The sequence below is a fragment of the Juglans regia genome, chromosome 8 (assembly GCF_001411555.2).
Source record: "Juglans regia cultivar Chandler chromosome 8, Walnut 2.0, whole genome shotgun sequence".
NCBI lineage: Eukaryota > Viridiplantae > Streptophyta > Magnoliopsida > Fagales > Juglandaceae > Juglans > Juglans regia.
The window spans coordinates 11,323,694-11,343,384 of NC_049908.1; the positions used below are offsets into that span (position 1 = coordinate 11,323,694).

The following is a 19,691-nucleotide window of genomic DNA, read 5'->3' on the forward strand; positions in this document are numbered from 1 at the left end:
TTGGAAGCAGAAAAATGAGACGTGCAGCACCATGAATTAATGGCCACAAAACCAAAGCAATTATATGAAGCTCATAATAACCATCACTTATCATAACCAAAATCCAAAAACAAACACGAATTGCATCGTGGATAACACAGACTTGAAGTAAAACACCAAACAACCCCACCTACTAAATCAACCAAGCGTGCTAATAGATGGTGACACAATACAAAAATACTAGATCTTCAATCTTCCTCCTCGCCCTCATTCTCGGCGATGTTGAAGTATCTCAATTCATAAACATTTCTGTCCTTGTTGGAAGAAATCACCCGAAGCCAATCCCTCACGTTGTGCTTCTTCAAGTACTTCTTAGTCAAGTATTTAAGGTACCTGAGAAACACACTAAAAGTCATACCTAGGTGGGAAAAAGAACGGAGAGTTACGCATGTTATAGACACAATACGCAGGTACAAAGCTTCAAAACTCAAAAAAAAAAAAAAAAAAACTACTATTTCAGCACACAGATGAACAGAGAAAAGAGCATTTGTTAGGAACTATTATAGAGTTCCAAAGACAAAATCATTAGGCCTAAATCCACGATTTTTCCGTCTCAATGCCTACAACCTCTAGATCTTTCAGTTTTCCTAACTCCGGCGTGGAATTAAAATTGCATTATCCAAAACAAATAGGAAAATTTAAGAACCCATGCAGCCATTTGAGAAAAAAATGAAACTACGAAACTAAAACTGAACCAATTAAACGAACATCGCAGTCAAACAATAAGGTTATTGATACTACGCTACAACTACAAAGCACAGTCCAACAATCTGAGTTCTGCGTATACGCATACCGTTTGGAGAAGTTGCTATCAGAGGTGACAGAGATCTTGCTCTTGTCTCGGGTGACGGTGATGGATTCGCCGAGAGCGCCGGCCTTGCCTCCAACCTTGATCCGCTCCTGAAGGAATTTCTCCAGGGAGGCGATGTCCATGATCTTATCCTCCACCGGCTTCGCGCAGTCAATCACGAACGTCGCTCCCTTCTTCTTCCCCTTTGCCACCACCGCTGCCGCCCCACGGCTCATTTTCGCTGCGACTCTTCACTGCCCGGTATGATCCAGAGAGGGAGACGACACGAGCTTGGCTGTGAAAGATAGAAAGCACAGTAAGCACTGTCGTGCCTGCCTATCTAGGGTTTTTGGTTATCTAAAACGACGTCGTCGGATATTTTCTTGGGCTGGGCCGACGCTGGGAACTGAAGTTGTTCTAAACTTCCAAACCTGCCCACAAGGCCCGACTTTCAGCCCAAATCATGGATATATTGTATTATTTACTTGTTAAAAATTAAAAATGCATACTTGAATGTTACGAACTTACGTGAAGGGCCTGTGCTGCGTATCAGCCGCACACCGCAGCACACCGCCTAATTTTTTTTTTTTTTTTCAGTCGCACACTCCAGCACACTGCATAATTTATTTTTATTTTTTCAGTCGCACACTCCAGCACACTGCATAATTTATTTTTTTTTTTCATTCAATGCATTAGGTGTGCGCCGGCTTTCATAAATAGTAGGCTTACATTTATATTTTCTCTACGTGAATAGCCTTATCTCAACCAGTACGGTTTATTTGTTTTTGTAGATGAGATGAGATGAATTGAGATTAAAGTTAAAAAATTAAATAAAATATTGTTATAATATATTTTTTAATATTATTTTTATTTTAAAATTTGAAAAAATTGAATTGTTTATTTTATTTTGTATTAAAAGTTAAAAAAATTATAATGATGAGATGAGATGAGATGAGATATTTTTTGAAAAGAAAGGAGGCCAACGGTTCCAAAACCTTGCAGTAAACAGCACACTATATATTAGCAACGAAAATAATTTCTTTGCATTATTAATTGAGTTTTGCAAATTATTACATTCGATTATTTGCATTAAAAAATCAACTAATAGCAACAAAATTAATTCGTTGCAAAAAACCCAATGTCTTGTAGTGACGATCGATCTTCCGCTGCAAGTAGTACTGAAACTTATGAATAAAATCATGGGGTACAATTTAAAATTATAATAATAAAAAAAAAGAATTAGCGAACTAATTGGTTTTAAGGAAAGGTATTTATTCTTGTTACGGTACGTACGAATTATGTGCAAGACTGGTTAATATACATGATTTATACAACATCATGCGTCATCACACACGCCAAGCGGCAAGCGCACCACAAATCTTGTGCCCTGCCAAGATGACAACCTTTTTCACGTTTCATACACTAACTATATTTCACGTTTTATATATATACTAGTGCAGGAGAAACGTGCTAAGCACGTTTGCCTAGTTTACTGAAATGGTTAATTTTAAAAAATAATGTAATTCTTAAAAAAAATATAAATTTTAATCAATAAACAATTTTAATTTCAATAAACAATCAATAAATAATTTCATTGATTTCTACACTGAACAATACAAGCAATCAAATTATCTATACTTTAAATAAAAATGAAACGAATATAACAAAATAATATATCAAATCAAAAAATATCATCACATATGAGAATTCTTAAATAAAATATTTACTAAAATTTATTTGTTCTTCAAAGCAAGTGGCAAATAAAAATTATAAGCAAGGACCAGCTTGTTATATTTTTTAGTATATATTTTACATTTTTTAGCAATAACAATAACAATACTTATTATAACATTTGATTAGTTGACATTTCATAATTTTAGAATTATGCTAATAACTAACTAATTTTTATTTATGTATTTCCAGATATTACATGAGTTTTTTTATTGGATAGATTTTTATGAAATCATATTATCCGTATTAATTGATAATTTAGTCATTATATATATTGGTAATGAAGAAGTTAAAAGTCTAATTACCTTAAAATATTGCTAAAAAAGAAGTATTTGTAAAACAATTAATTGACTTAAAATATTCTCTTTTTTTTCTTGACCCGTACTGCTTTTTTGGCCATTATAGGCTTAGAGCATGTTCATGTAAGTGCTTGATAAGGGTGGTCTTGAAGGAAAAAAAAAACCATGTTGGTAGTGGTGCTGTGTCTCGTAGATATACCATGCTTTAATGGCCAGCTAGTTTGCTCGCAACCCAAGAAAAACATCTCTCTATATGTAATGCTGCAGTGAAGAAACGTGAGGATACTCTACAAGTCTGGCCACATTCGTGAATAATGATCTTACGATTTCAATCCAGAGCACACAAAAGACAAGAAAGTTGCTGTTTTCAAAGCTGTTACCGTGATCTAACGTTGAGTTAACGGAGAGATAACGGAAAACAAGAATTTCCGTTTAGTGGCCGTTTCATAGCCACTTATATAATAAGTATAGATATATATATATATATATATATATATATATATACTAGCGGTTGGGCAATGTGCGAGACACATTTGCTCGGTTGAAAAATAATTTATTTTGTAAAATATAAATATGTTTTGGGTTAAAAAAAAAAAACGTAATCATAAATAAAATAAGTAATATATAGAGAATTTTTTATAAACTCAATTTCTACACCTAATAAGTGAAAAGAGATGTGGAGAATTTTTGTGATAGTGATAATACTTCACTGCATAAATCGAAGCAATCTAACCGAAGAAAAAAAAAAAGAAGTGGTAAAATGAAGGGTTGAATTTAAATCTTAAAAATTTTAATGTACTAGCAGCAGCCTCGTCCTTCAAAAAATAACACACGTAGACATCATATCCTTATATATGATTTGGATCGATGTATTAATAGTAGTGACATGGTTTGTGAATAGTAATATATAAAATTATTTGAATTAAGATGTCTTATTTGATTTTAGAAAATGAGAGAAAAAAAGTTAAAATAAAAATATTATAAAAGTTAAAATATTATTGGAATATAATTTTTTAATGTAGTTTTTGTTTTAAAATTTAAAAAATTTATATTTAAGAAAATTGTAATGATTAGATTAACAAATTAAAAAATATTTTATATTTAAATAATATTTTAAAAAATATATAAAAGTTTCTGAAAACTTAAGAATCTATTAATCTCTTCCTCGAACTCAATAATTTTGTTGGGGAAGAGATAGATTGTCAATTCCCTCCTGACCCAATGATGTTGTAAATTTTTTATTTTTTTAAAAATGTTTATGATGATTAAAAAAATACATGAAAAAAAGGAAAGAAAAATAAAAAAATGAAATACACATTCATGATATATTTTCAAGTTACTTTTTTATTAATTGTAGTAGTTCTCTTTAGTTAATTAAGAATATTATCATATTTAAATTATGTTAAAACTCTAATTATTTATATAGTTATACTTTTTAAAAAATATTTAACAAAATTTCATTATTTATTTAATGATGAAATATTAGTATTTTATAAATGGCTTGGTTATTTTGAAATTAGTGGTACTTGTGTAAAATCCTGTATGGCGTAAGATTTTCTAATTGAAAAAAAAAAAGCATGTTTGCCACATCTGTCAAATTGAAGAAAAAAATAAAGTGTAATTTTAAATATTAAAATAGTCTAATGTATAAGAATAAAATTATTATTTATTTATGTTCATCATTTATTATGAAATTTAAATTATATTAAAAATTCAAATTAATTAGATAGTTTTTTTCTCTTAAAAATGTACAGTAAAATTTTATCATTTATTTAATGATAAAAAATTATTATTTTATAAATTAAAATTGATTTTTAGTATATGATATAATAAACAGTAATAAGATATACGAAAAAAACATGCGAAGAAAAAAAAAACAGTTTCTTTATTAATCATTTAAAACTCAAAAATCAATATTTTTTTCACTTTTTCTTTCTTCCTCTCTCTCATTCCCTACACACGATTGCGGTATTACGTTACACATTGGCATTCATACGGACAAAAAAAAAAAAAATCTTTACTGTTCATCATACTGTCGATGAACAGTAATAAGATATGAAAAAAAAAAAAAAACGGCTGATTTAGATTTACTGTTCACGATGAACAGTAATGAACAGTAACATTATAGGCGCTTTTAAGTAATAGGCAGATATAAATATATATTCAATCTGTCACTATAAAAAATTTATTTATTTTTGACCAATTAATTTTAACGAAATGGTTATTTATATTTAAAATAAATTTTTTTTAATCACAAATAATCTTTTCACTGTAAATAAATAGTTACGAATACTATTTTTCTTGTAATGTGCGTACAAATGCAAAAAATGGTTAACATACAATGATATTTAAAAAGACAATATATTTTCATCAATTTATGTAAAGTTTATGCAAAATAGCTAGAATTGTGCCATAACGATTCTCTTCATCTATGTAAAATATTTTTAATTTATTCTTTTTCTTTTTCACACAATCACATTTTTTTTAAAAAAAAAGGAGTGAATAAAGAATAAAATAAAAATATGCAAATAATAAAAAAATAAAAAATAGATAAAATGATATGTAGAGTACTCAGTACTGTTATATATATATATATATATATATATATATATATATATATATATATCTCGAAAATTATTGCATGGTTAAAATAGATAAAGGAATTTTTATTTCCTCGAATAAAACTCACAAACTAACAATATTAAATCATTAAGCGTTTACTGTCACCCTCTTTGCTCGTACGTGCATCCCTCACACCAGACTCTTCCCGTTTCACTCATTCTCCCTCTTTACCAACCATAACGTCTCTCTCTCTCTCTCTCTCAAAGAGAAGCTCACCTCTTTCACCTTGCAAGTACCTTTTCACGAGACTAACGTGCACTCATCCGTTTCACATATAAGCAGCCATCCCACCCCCTTTCTCTTTTGCTCAATCAAATTAAACCAACAACGTCGTCGACTGATCTATATATTCCCATGGCCGAGCCACAAGGTGACGACAGTACTACATCTGGAACTCGACGTAAGGGAATGGGAAAGCGAGCTTTGGCACCGGCAGAGGTAGAGCCGGCCGTTTCAGCAGCAGCGGCTCCATGCGGAGCATGCAAGTTTTTGAGGAGGAAGTGCGTGAGTGGGTGTATTTTTGCACCCCACTTCGGCTCAGACCAAGGAGCTGCGCGGTTTGCAGCAGTGCACAAGGTGTTTGGAGCAAGCAACGTGTCTAAGCTCTTAGTGCATGTCCCAGTGAACCGGAGACACGATGCTGTGGTTACAATCTCGTACGAAGCTCAGGCGAGGTTGTCCGATCCTGTTTTCGGTTGTGTTTCCACCATACTTGCTTTACAACAGCAGGTATTTTCTCAGATTGCTTTACTTACAGTAACTAGCTAGATACGCCTGACAACTACTAAATATATAGTTTTTTAGTTGCCTACAGGCCGGACGGGTGCCAAACGTGTCTTCCCACCGACTAATAGGAATATGCCACGTAGGCATTTCTTAGAAGAGTAAAATGAATTGAAATGCATTGAATCTTGTCTTATAGTCAAAAGAATTACTTCTCTCTTTCTTTATCTCTCTCCTCTCGATTATTTGCTTTGCCTCTCCCCTTCCTTCTCGATTATCCTCTCCCATGGACCCATAGAGCAATTCTAGTTGCATACAAAGGCAATAATATGGTTCTTGATCGGTGGAAAACCCGAAAGTTGGTGGCCCAAATATGGTTCTTGAGCGATTCAACTGGATGTGCTATAGTTCATAAAGCCTTTGCGGTCTATGATGATTTTATTAATCGTTGTTTGATTGTTGAGCAAATGAAATATTGCAAGATGTTAAGATTCGGGATCTTCATATCTGGGCATAAAGTGAAATTCCTTACTTCCAAAATCTCATGTTATTCTGATTATACCAACTTGGTTTTATTGATATGCATGTGTGTGTGTTTTCTTATCATTTTATGGAAGATTATCATTTATAGAAGTATTATGAAAGATCTAAAGGATTTTGAAAGAGGGGTGGGAAGTTCAATGGCATTAGGAAAATGGGCCTGCTCTGTCATGTAGATGGTTTCCGTCGTGCCGATGGGTTTCGTTGAGAGATGTGATTTTGTGTTTGGCACCCCAGATTCGGGAGGGAGAGAGAATGAGAGAGGTGATTTTGTGTTTAACTAAGAAAACCCAGATTCGAGAGAGAGAGAGAGAGAGAGAGAGAGAGAGAGAGAGAGAGGTAATTCTTCTGACTGTAAGACAAGATCCAATGCATTTCACTTCATATCACTCTCCCATGGAATGGAATGCCTACGTGGCATATTCTTATTGGCCGGTGGGAAGATACGTTTGACACCTATTTGGCCTGAAACTTTTTCCTTTTCTTAAACAGAACTAGAATCATGGATAAATTTTCTAACGAAAAAATATATATATTTTTTGACAAAATCAATATTCTCTTAATTAATCTTCAATTAAATGTTAATAATCTTTTATGGTTATCACATAGTACTCTTATCAACTTTGTAAATCAAACCAAATAGTTGATACAATCATATCACTGGTATGCATGAGCGGATACACACATATATATTAAAATAAATATAAATAATTAAATTTATTTTTTTCTATTGGTTTCAATTTTTAAGATAAGTATTGATAACTTTACATACATGGTATTAAAGTAGAGGTTCTGAATTTAAATTTTAACTCTACATAAATTTTTGAGATAAGTAGTGATTTCACAATATATATATATATATATGTAAGTGTGTGTGAGAAAGGTGAAGTATATGTAATCTAAAACAAATTAAACTGACAAAGAAAAACTGGTCATGTTGTGTGATCTCCAGGTGGCATCATTGCAAGCGGAGCTGGCAATGGTGCAAACTCAGCTCATAAACAGTAGGTTTGCATTCGCAAATGCCATTCAGAACTCACATCAACATGCGCATGAGGAGCAGCATCAACAGCAACAACAACATGAACAGCGTGACTTTCAAACAGTGCTGCAACCCGACTACTCCAACAATTCTTCTGCTTCCACTAACCTTGTCAACAAAATCAATGGCTTCACCACCACAGAATTCGACCTTGTAGGGGATACTACTGCTCCAATATCCTCCCAAAGCCTAGACCCTTTAGTACTACGACCGCTTTCAAGACCCTCCCAGGATGAGGAAGAATATGAGGAAGAGAGCCGGATTCCACCCGTTTTCGTCAATAAAACTCTTCACCTGAGTTGACTTCGTACAATTTTCCTATTTTTCATACAGAACATGACTTTCTTTAACCATCTATACATACGTATGTTAGTGTTCGTCCTGGTCCATAAAATATGTATGTCAATGGGATAAAGGATCGTGAGTTTCCAATGGTATATATATATATATATATATATATATATATATATATAGCTTAGGGATCACTTGTTACGAACAAGTAGGCACGGCAGAAACATGCAGGGAGTTGACTGACTGTTTATGCAACCAAAAGATGATATTTAATAAATGTTATGAGTGTGATAATTAGGAATAATCCCAAGTTATTCTTGAGAATAACTAGAATTTATTACTAGAGAATATCAAAAGAGTTGATCGATGCATTTGCTTTCAAGCAGGCTAGGAGCTGTTTGTAGGACTCCTTCCAGTGCCTCTCTCTAGAGAACCTTGAGCTAGCGCTCTTCTCTCAACAACCCACACACACACACACACACACACACACATATATATATATATATATATATAGGGAAAAGCTCTCCTAACTTCTTCCCTTCCTTGCCTGATCACACAGAGTAGTCTCCATGTATCATTTCCTTTATGTGTTTATCATATATAAATACATATATATATGTATATATATTGTATGTATATATATATATATATATTTGAAAGGTTGAAAATGGATCTATGACCTGTGGTACTTCACCATGCAACGTACATGCACGCTCAACAGTCGGGGAGTACTGTGACATCTACAATGATCATCATCTGCATTCCCATGTGTGAGGCTCGTGCACCAATATCTTATCTTTGGTCCCCGCCCGGCCTAACTCACACTCGCCTCAAGCAAGTTTTCTGGCCTCCGATTTATCTACTCCGAGTATTCCTTTTTCATTTCCATTGTCGTATCATGAGCCTCACGTACGTGTCCAAAACCCTATTTGATCTACTACGTACACTACCATCTTCATGTTTTCCCTAAATTTAGAGATTCTCGTACTCTCACGTACGTCCAAGCTGGATGAGGAAACAAAGCTCTTGATGATTTCCCCTCTACAATCTAAATATGACAACGTGCCTTTGCGGTTTAAGCATGCAGCAGTACTGTAACATCAACCACCACTGCAACAAATTTTAGTTTTTAAGGACGAAATAATTTAGGTAAATTTCGTCCAAAGTAATTATTGGAAATGAAATTTAAATTTCTTCTCAAAACATGGATGACTTTATAAACCCGTTCAAATGTCTAAATATCCATTCGATTTGGATCTTCTGTAACAAATTAGATTGTCTCCAAACGTCAAAACCGTTCGAAAGGATAAAAAAATCAGTTCGAATAGACAAATCTTGGCTGAGAAATAATTTATTTTGTTGGAGAAAGTTCAAAACCATTCGAACATCAATTTGTTTGTTTGAACGTGAGAGATTTGGTTGGAAAATTTGGCGAAAAGGTTTCAAGACTGTTTGAACGACACATATTTTGTTCAAACATATTTGAACACCACATTTATACATTCGAACGTATAGTTTGTGCGAAATTAAATTAAAATTGGCGAAATTTTTTTTAAACTTGTTCGAACAAAACATAAATGTGCGAACGGTGATTACCTTGTTCAAAATATAAAAAATGTGTATATATTATATATTATGATTTACTGTAAATTAAAATATTTATGAATTCAGAAATTAATTTTATGTAATTAATTTAAAAATATTTTAGTGATTCTTTTTATGTCAAATCAGATTTTTAGTTAAATACATATTATCATCCATACACTACATAATATAAATCAATAATTAATCTAGAAAAGACAAAAAAAGATTTAATTCATAATTAAAGCAAATTATCAAAACACCAGATACTGTCCATACCAAAAACAAACAAAAAAATATAAAAAAAATATAGAAACTACTATGATCCGAGCTCCCTGCACACATTCTTGATTGCAGCTAATTGTCTCTCTACCTGTGTTAGTCGAGTAGTGAGCGTGACTTGAGTCGCATTAATGGCATGAATCTTTGTATGTAACTCAGAGATACTAGTCTTAATCTTTGTACGCAACGCAGACATGGCAGTATGCATTGCATCGATCACAGCTTATGTGTGTCCGCCAATCTCTGCACACAGTATGTAAGCTATCTCCTGGCAAGTAGATGTGCATGATGCCTCGACCTGTGTAAGTGTCTCACTAATCGATACTCTAGGATCTCCCGACTGTGCATCACAAAAATGAAATCTCGAGTGTCTCGTGCTCCATGAGAGGGTGGTGCTATTGATTGGTTTCATCGGCTCTCATGCACGCTCGGAAACATCTGGCACGACCTAAGAATATAGCAAAAATCGAGTGATCAGAATCCCGAATGAAAGTATATTTGTCGTAATGTATCCAGACCCTGATCGAATCTTCTCGAATATAAACCCCACGATGTCGATAAGAATGCCACGAGTAACCTGTATCATGAATATCGCTCGATCCATGCCAATCTCGGTCTTGTGCTACCGAGAGTTAATATTGTTGACGATTATCATATTCATGATCGAAGAAAGAAGATAAATATGCTTGCATGGTGCTTTTCGTCCTGTCGTATACAAGAGCATCTGGACCAACAATCAAGTCTCTCACATCATGATCAGCGAGGGTATCGACCTCATCTGTGTAAACCGCTCCCTCGTCCTGAGTCGTCTTCGCATCACCCGAAGGATCAAACGATCTCTAGTTAGTATGTTCGGATAGACATCGCGCAGTCTAGGAATATCGAGATATTTAGCAAGTCTGTCCGCTGAAAATATAATTGGAGTTTCTCGGACAGAGATCATGTATGCCTCTCCATCGTCTGGGCTAGCACGATTGTGTTTCTCAGACGATGTCAATATAGGATACGAGCTCTATCTGATCTAGGATTGGTGCCCAACCAAGATCGTTGAATACTGATTAGAGGGAATAACCCTCCCATATAAGATAGTATAAATTAATAAGTTGTATTATCTTACAAATTACTCTATACTTTACTATACTATAACATATATGATACTATATATATGAGAGTAAGATTACTAGTATGTATGATCTTACAAACTCCTCTATACTTTACTATACTATAATATATATGATACTACATATACGAGAGTATAGATTACTAGTATATATGATCGTATAAATTCCTCTATACTTTACTACACTATAATATATATGATACTTTATATTACTAAATTATAGTATAATATATATGTCTATTTTATATTATAGTATACTATTATTTAATATGTATAGTGTAAAAAATAAATATAATTAAACATTAAGGAATATACATTCAAACGGTATCTACACATCGTTCGAAGGCTATATTAGCGTTTGAAAGTTTGAAAAACACATTCGAACGGTTTCTTGGATTTTTGGCACCTCTGAAATAGTGGTGGGAAAGTATCCCGCCAATTAATGAGTAGTGGACTATCGTTTGAACGCTTTAACGAAAAATTTTAAAGCAGAAAAACATGCGAGCTAAAATGTTTTTGTATTCGACCACTAATTATTTACGTTTGAATGGTAAATGAAAAGTTAAAACATTGTGATACCTCATATAATATGGATAAGGATAGGTAGTGTATGAGATCTCATGTTGCTTGGGAATGAGAAGTTCTTGCTCTTTATAAGGTTTCAATGAGGCTCCAATTGTATCATTGACTAGTCCTTTTGGAGTATAGACCATGTGGTTTGAGCCTTCTATTGAAACATTACAAATGATATCAGAGCACTTCTAGCTAGGGATGTAACCGGTCCGGTCCGGTCCGGTTTTGGATAAAACCTAGAAACGAACCGGTAGGTACCGGTTTTGTATTTTTCAAAACCGATTACGCACCGGTTACCCTCATAAACCGGTACTTTCGGTTTTACCGATTTCCGGTCCAGTCCGATCCGGTTTTTCAGTTTTTTTAAAATGTAAATTTCACAATTTGTCATTAAAAAATTGTTTATAAAAAAAAATTGATTTAAAAAAAACTGTTTTATACTTTTATTAATATATTAGACTATATAATAGTATTAATATTAGACTATTGATATAGTTATAAGTTATATATTAGTATTAGTTATAAACTTTTAGTGATTTAGTATTAACATTTTATGTAATAATTTATAAATTATAATAAGAAATTATTTCATATATGAATATATATGTTATATATAAAATTTCACATAAAAATTTATAATTATACATTATATATAAAACTTATATATATTAATATTTAATATATATAAAATATTTTGTATAAAACTTATATATAAAAATATTATTTTTTATTTTTTTTAATCAACCGGTCCAGTCTGGTTCGGTCCGGTCCAAAAAATCCCAGATCCGGAACCGGACAGAAATCGGCCGGTTTTTACGTTTTAAAAACCGGTTCCGGACCGGACCGGTTCAAAACCGGTAAAACCGGTCCAGTCCGGTCCGGTTTTCCGGTTTGAGTTTATACCCCTACTTCTAGCTTGCCGTCAGTCCCTCATTTCCTCTCTTCTCCATTTTCTCTCCAAAATCCTCCATTTTCTTTACATAATCTTTCATTCTATCATCTTACAAAGAAAGCTGCACACTTGTATTGATTAAATGTGTGGTTTTTGTTAATCTACCTTGTACATTAACTAATTTCCAAACAAATTATTGATTTTATAGTTTATATATATTGTGTAAATATTTATTGAAGTGTTTGAAGTTGATATTCGAAATATTTATGTTGTATGTTTGTGGGTAGTGTTTTGTATATATAGTTGCTATTTAAAATATATATGTTGTATATATGTTTCTCATGTTTTCTGAAATTGCATTTTGTCTCTGTTTCATGTTTGGAATCTGGGTTACAACCGTTCAAACACTATAATTTTTCGTTCGAACGAATTATACTGTTCGAACAGACTTCTAAGTATTCGAACGGTTGTACTTTTGAGTTGTAATACTTAAAATTAAAATAGTACTTAGAACATAATTAATTACAAAACTACAATGTATAATTAAAAAATAAGTGAATTATTAATACTTAACTTAAAATTAATACTTAAAAGACAATTAATTAAAAATTATACACTCATAATTAAAAAAAAAGTAATACTTGAATTATAATTAATAATTAAAAAATAATAAACATAAGAATTATTAATACTTAAATTAAAATTAATACTTAAAATATAATTAATTAAAAACTCTAATGTATAATTAAAAAAAAAAAGTAATACTTGAATTATAATTAATACTTAAAAAATAATAAACATAAGAATTATTAATACTTAAATTAAAATAAATACTTAAAAGATAATTATTTAAAAACTATAATGTATAATTAAAAAATAAGTAATACTTAAATTATAATTTATACTTAAAAAATAATAAACATAAGGATTATTAATACTTAAATTAAAATTAATACTTTAAAGATAATTAAGTATTAATAACTATAATGTATAATTAAAAAATAAGTAATACTTCAATTATAATTAATACTTAAAAAACAATAAACATAAAAATTATTAATACTTAAATTAAAATTAATACTTTAAAGTATTACTTGGAATGTGATTTTGCAATACTTAAATTAAAAAATAAGTATTACTTGGAATGTGATTTTGTAATGTATTTGTGATTTGATTCATAACATAGTATATCATAAATTACTGTCGAAGTATATGTGTTAATATAATACTAGTGCCTTGGTTTACTAGTTAGGAATTGGATTCCAGAGTTAGTTTTATATGAAATTGAACTTTAGACCCATTCGAGAGTTGTGGCCAAATATTCTTGTAAGAAATGTTTGGGTACAACTCTTGAATTGTCCAAAGTGGAAAGTTTGAGATTTTATCATCTATATGGCATATATATTCAGTTTAAATTCTTGTATTAGTTAATTAAAATTTTGGTTTAGTGTTTCTTTTCTTTGAGTATGTGGTCTGTAAGTTTCTCGACCCGTGAATAGGGTCGACGACTTATTAGGTACATTTTTTGACTATATGAGGGGTGCATCAATCATGGCAAGTTATCTTTCATAGTGAGGTTGCTCCATATTAAGTCTATTTGTCGTATTTATGCAAATGTCATCGACATGTTGTTATAATTATTTAAAGAGGCTTTCCCTCAGTATAACGTAGTACCTAGTGATTTTTATGAAGCGAAGCAACTGAAGCGAGGACTATGATTTGATTATACTATCATCCACGCTTGTAAAAATAATTGTGTTCTCTTCTAGCAGTAATATGCAGAATTTGATTCATGTCCAGTGTGTCATGAGTCAAGATGGACATACAGACATCTTGATATGTTTGAAGATGGACAAATAGACATATATGATTCATGAGTCAAAATAATAAACCACGCTTGTGATATGTTTGAAGATTTTGCTTATAAGATAATTTCGTTGCTATTTTTTTTTAATAGTATAGATAGATGTATTAAACATATAGACATAATATTCTTTTTTAGCGACAGAGTAATGTGAACAAAACAAATAGATCAAATTTAACGATATACCATCATGCGGGTTCTTAATCTTTTTATTATTTGTCTAAAAAAATGGTATGTTATTCTAGTATTTGTTAAATATTAATATATAATATACTTTTCTGATTTAAATTCTAATATAGATTTTCATTTTGCAAGAAGAAGAAAATCCTGCTGATTATGATCTGACCCAATTGTATGTCAAATCACAAAATTTGTGATAGTGTTTGGACCAATCCCGAAATAGATGCAAATTATGTAAGTTTAAGTTTCTTTAATTCCATTGTCTAATAATATTTTTGTTACTTATACTAACTTTAATGTTTTCTTTTAAGGACAAGATGAAATTTCGTAGGGAAACTACTGCAGATCCATTTGATGAATTATCTGCCAACGATGCTTAGATCCTTTCTAAAATTCTTGGATCACGTTCTGGATATTTGATGGGCTTAGGACGTTGCGTGAAGCCATCCTCAACATCATTATCATCTTCTAAAGCCAGATCGAATGATGACAAGACTAAGGAATTAGATAAAACAATACTTGAGATAAAACGATTGAGATTAAAAAAAAAAAAAAAAGTTACTGACCTGATTAGATCAAGCAGCGGATTTAGAGGCGAGATTAGAAAAGAACGTGCATAAGTGGCTAGAGTTGAATAACCAAAAAATATTTGAACAGTGACAATCAATGATGTCCCAAAACTCTATGAAACCACTACAATCTTAAAATTTATTTTTTTTTTAATTTTCTTTAATTTTCTTTCTATTTTGATATTCCAAAACATTTGAATAAATGTGATGTTTGAGTTACAATTTGTATAATATTAATATGGTATTTTTAATTAAATCTTGTTCTGTATGATTAATACTTTTCAAATGGTAAATTACAATTTATAAATCCATTCGAACAAAAAAAGACATTTGTTCGAACAACATTAATATGCAAAATCTCCTTTGAACGGACAAAATTTCTTGGTAGTTGTTGTCAAAACAATGATAGCAAGCTGGAGCAAAATGGTCAAGGCGACCACAAAGTTGGCAGGTTGGGTGTGACTAAGACTGGCGGCCACACCCACGTTCACGGTATTGCTGATGTTGTGGTGGATAGGACTTGAAGCCACCACGAGAGGGAGGACCATGAGAGAAGTCGCCAAGAGTGGCAACATTGGCGAAGCCAACTGCTATATCTACGGTCAATTGCTGTTGTTAAAGGCATAGCTTGTGAGGAAAAAGATGACTGTAAATCTCATCGACAGGCATGGGATCCACATGGGTTAAGATGGAGGTACAAGGGACTCATAAGATGATTCAAGGCTTCCCAAGAGGTAGTAGGTGTCCTTAAGGTCATTTAGAGGTTGTCCAGCCACGGTAAGAGAGTCCGAGTAGGACTTGACCTTGTGATAGTATTTAGAAATTGAGCTGCTGCATTTCTTGAGAGTTACCAGTTGAAGTCGAGTGGTCATCACCAGAGCACGTGAGTTGGTAGAGAAAAAATTCTCAAGGGATGTCAAAACCGCATAAGAGGTGGTAAGGTCAACCACCATTACAATAATGTCCTCGGATAGAGAGGAAATTAAGGAGCTAAGAATGACTTGGTCTTGATCCACCCATTGAGTATAGGCGGGACTAGGTGTAGGTTTGGAGGTAGTAGAAGGCAAGAACTGGGCTGGATAGGGAATGTTGCCATCAACATAGCCAAAACCTTTTGGCCTCGAAAATAGGGAACCATCTGAGATTTCCAGAGGAGGTAGTTATCCTTGATAAGGCAAATGGTGACAACATGATGAATACTGACAGTAGGTGGGGTAGAAGGTGTGATGGGGTTGGTGGTTGACATGGCTGAGGTGTTTGAGTTAGCGGCCATAGGATCGAGGAAGACGTAAGTCAAAGGAAGTTCTTTGATACCATAAAGAAATAAATCTGGAAAACCAACTCTACCATAATGTAAAGTAGCTGCCGTGTATTGTGTATATATATAATAGTTTGTTACAAGAGTTTATATAAGATAAGTATGAAACGTAAAGTACTTAGTGAAGTCTAGGATAATGTTAAGATGATAAGGTTGGTGGTGATGGACAACCGATAAACTTTGAGTGTTCAATAGTCCAAGGGACCCGATGAGGATGAATCTGACGTTTAAGTTAGATCAAATAAGCTTTGCACGGTTAGAGTTATAGGATCAGTAGAGTGGTAAAGTTTTGGTCAATGACTAATAATAATGCATTTTACCCATAGTTGTGTAGTTTTTTAAGAGTAAATATTAAATACTTGTTAAGTACGAACACATGGTGTTTTCATCTTATCACAAAATATCATAGGGGTGTAGAATAGGGCCAGATTTTTTCTCGATTTGGTCCAAAACCTAGAACTCGGGTGTATCTAGACAGTTATCTGCCTGAATTACACCTGGGCAGTTGAGAGAAACTCGGATCCGGTCTTATGACCCGATTATCTGTAATCGGGTCCCTTTTTTGAAATAAAAAATTCTGCTTCCAACACGACGTCGTTTTGGAAGCAAAATTTTTTTTTTTCTCATGTCTCTCATACTACTCTCGAATCCTCTTCTTTTTTCTCAAGTCTTTCAACTCTCAAGTCTTAGCTTCTCTCAAGGCTATCAAATCTGAAACCCTAGTCGTCACTGCGACTGCGAGTCCATCGTTGTTTGCCCCATCTCTCTATCTCTCAACTCCGAAACCTACGACATATTCCTCTCTCTCTCTCTCTCTCTCTCTCTGGGATGGTGAAGTCTTTTACTGTCTATTTTGTGGACAATTCTCCATTCTGAATGGTATGAGTTCACACAAACCCAAGCAATTTTTTAACTCGAAGAATCATTTAGCCATCCTTAGGAATTTATCTTTTTGGAGAGAGATTTTTGTTGAGATTAGAGCCGCAGGCAGCCAGTCTTTTCGTTGTGTAAAATGCATGCCCATCTTTTGCCATGCTTATAGCATTATTTTACAAGTTAAAGTAAATGACATTCTAAAGAGATGATGATGCCAATAGTAGTATTAGTGTGGCAGCAGTAGCAACAGGGATGGGCTTGTTAATAGGTCCCAATAGGGGTGATTTTTATGTTGTGGGTTGCTTTAGTTGGATTCCTTTTTCTAAATATCATGTTTAGCTTGGATGTATTTACCATTTTCATATATTTCTATGTAATATACCAATTTAGCCAAACAAATATGCCATGTAATTTGCCTTGTTTGTTTCTAGCGATAATGATTCATGGTTTGCTAGTATTGACCATGTCGACTATGTTAGCTGTTGATTTGATTTTTATTATATATTTTTTTCTTATGTTTAAAACAGATGGAAAGTAATTTTAGTGGTAGTGTTAGTAGATAAGCTCATATTTCATTAGACATGGAGGAAGACACTAGTCCTTTAGTGCCTTCCTTATGAATACCCCAAACCCCACATCGTCTCTCCCCCCAAAGCCAAAAACTGCCAAGAAGGCTACCAACTAATCTATTTTATTGGATCATTTTACAATAGTTGAACTTGTTCCCATTGAACCTAAAGCTCAATGCAAGTATTGCTTGAAACTTTATGGATGCTATTATAAAAATGACACTTCATCAATGTCACACCATCTAAGATTTGCTTGTCCGGACTCTCCCGTTAGAGAGAAAAAAAATCTTGAGAAGGATAAATCACCATCACACTTTGGAGTTGGGATGGATGATAAAAAATCTAGTCCTCAAGTGTTAGGAAAATATGATTTTGAAAAATTAAAGGCAATGATTACCAATTTTCTTATCCAGTGTGAATTGCCATTCAAGATTATAGAGCAGCCGACATTTGTTGAACTCTTAGATACTTTAGAGCCTAGACACACCTTGACATCCCGAACCACCTTTCAAAAAGAGTGCATGTATTGGTTTATACAATGAGGAGAAGCAAAAGTTGAATGCTTTGTTAAGTAGTCAAAGAGTTTGTTTGACCACCGATATATGGACATCGGTGTAAAACAAGAATTATACGTGCGTTACGTGTCATTAAATTGAGTATTTACATAAAGACTATTAATAATATGATATTCTATGATAGAACGGCGGGCGCACACGTCTCATATAACTATAGCATTATACCATGCATGCACGTTCCTATATATTATCTAGAGGCCTTTCATTATCTTTGGTTCCAATTGTCAGTTCATGATGCCTCATGTTGTGGGCATATGCATGTAGTCCATATATAACTTACTGATCTATACGCTAGTGTGGGAAACAGTACTAATTCCATACTTCATGACTTGGATTAATATCGGATCGATATGGGATTAATGGATCCTCCAAATGAAAAACATAAATGAATATTGTAACCAAATATTTGTGAACTCATGTTATATATAGTTCCTATATACCATGAGTTGATTTCCCTCTAATATTGAACCATTTTTTAATTTTATTTATGAAATTAAATCTTAATTCAATTCTTAAATAGTTAGACCAAAGAAGATATATAATAGCATCTATTTTCACTATTCTTCTCTTTATGAAATTAAATAGATAAATAAGAAATAGATGGCAGTGAAAGGCCATATATAGTATATGATCTGATGCCCCCCAAAACTTACTAAATTAAAAAAAAAATACAATTTATAAGAAATAGATTTCATGTGAAAAAATAGCCCCCCTTTTGAACTCATCAATCATTTTTCACACCTCATTTCTTAGATGCACCTAAATTGCTAAACATGGTATAATAGATTACTTCAACACATATCGGAATTTTAATATAAAGTAATAATGTTAGATACAAGTTTAACACGTGCGAGTTTTATGTAATATCTTTGAAAAAAAGTAGAACTCGTTATAAAAAATTAGATTTTTAATTTCTCGTGGGTCTCATTGTTCATATTGGGTCCTATTTTTTCGGAAAACCTCTACCATTTAATTAATTTGCATCAAATGCCAATCAAATAAAAAGGGAAAATATCTCAAGAAAATTAAAATTTTAAGAAGCTTAATAACAATTTGAAAAGGTAAAAAATTCGAAGCATTTAAAAAATTTGAAGGTTGTGACGAGTAGGCATCGCCTTAAACGCTTTTGTGACGCCCAAGTGACTGTGTCGTTGCAATAACTACTTAAAAATGCTTTTCCACGTGATGTTTGGTAGCGGGCTCTCTACTCAGTCG

The 19,691-nt window shown here is 32.6% G+C and overlaps 2 protein-coding genes across 2 annotated transcripts; one reads left to right on the forward strand and one right to left on the reverse strand.

Annotated features, from left to right (window-relative positions):
* On the reverse strand, positions 1-1,159 carry LOC109020322 (60S ribosomal protein L22-2-like). Its single transcript, XM_019002764.2, has 2 exons — positions 833-1,159; positions 1-372 (listed from the first exon to the last, which is right to left on the reverse strand). The coding sequence occupies exons 1-2, from the start codon at positions 1,063-1,065 to the stop codon at positions 228-230; spliced, it is 378 nt and encodes a 125-aa protein (XP_018858309.1). The 5' UTR covers positions 1,066-1,159; the 3' UTR covers positions 1-227.
* Positions 1,160-5,806: 4,647 nt separating this feature from the next.
* On the forward strand, positions 5,807-8,211 carry LOC109020316 (LOB domain-containing protein 20). Its single transcript, XM_019002754.2, has 2 exons — positions 5,807-6,210; positions 7,697-8,211. The coding sequence occupies exons 1-2, from the start codon at positions 5,836-5,838 to the stop codon at positions 8,087-8,089; spliced, it is 768 nt and encodes a 255-aa protein (XP_018858299.2). The 5' UTR covers positions 5,807-5,835; the 3' UTR covers positions 8,090-8,211.
* The last annotated feature ends 11,480 nt before the right edge of the window (positions 8,212-19,691 follow it).

What these genes read in the sequence shown, in the direction of transcription:
- LOC109020322 (XM_019002764.2), bottom strand. Translation starts at nt 1,065, where the DNA reads ATGAGCCGTGGGGCGGCAGCGGTGGTGGCAAAGGGGAAGAAGAAGGGA. An exon ending in GATAGCAACTTCTCCAAACG is followed by an intron (nt 373 to 832) that starts GTATGCGTATAC and finishes TGTGTTTCTCAG; the next exon opens with GTACCTTAAATACTTGACTA.
- LOC109020316 (XM_019002754.2), top strand. Translation starts at nt 5,836, where the DNA reads ATGGCCGAGCCACAAGGTGACGACAGTACTACATCTGGAACTCGACGT. An exon ending in TACTTGCTTTACAACAGCAG is followed by an intron (nt 6,211 to 7,696) that starts GTATTTTCTCAG and finishes TGTGATCTCCAG; the next exon opens with GTGGCATCATTGCAAGCGGA.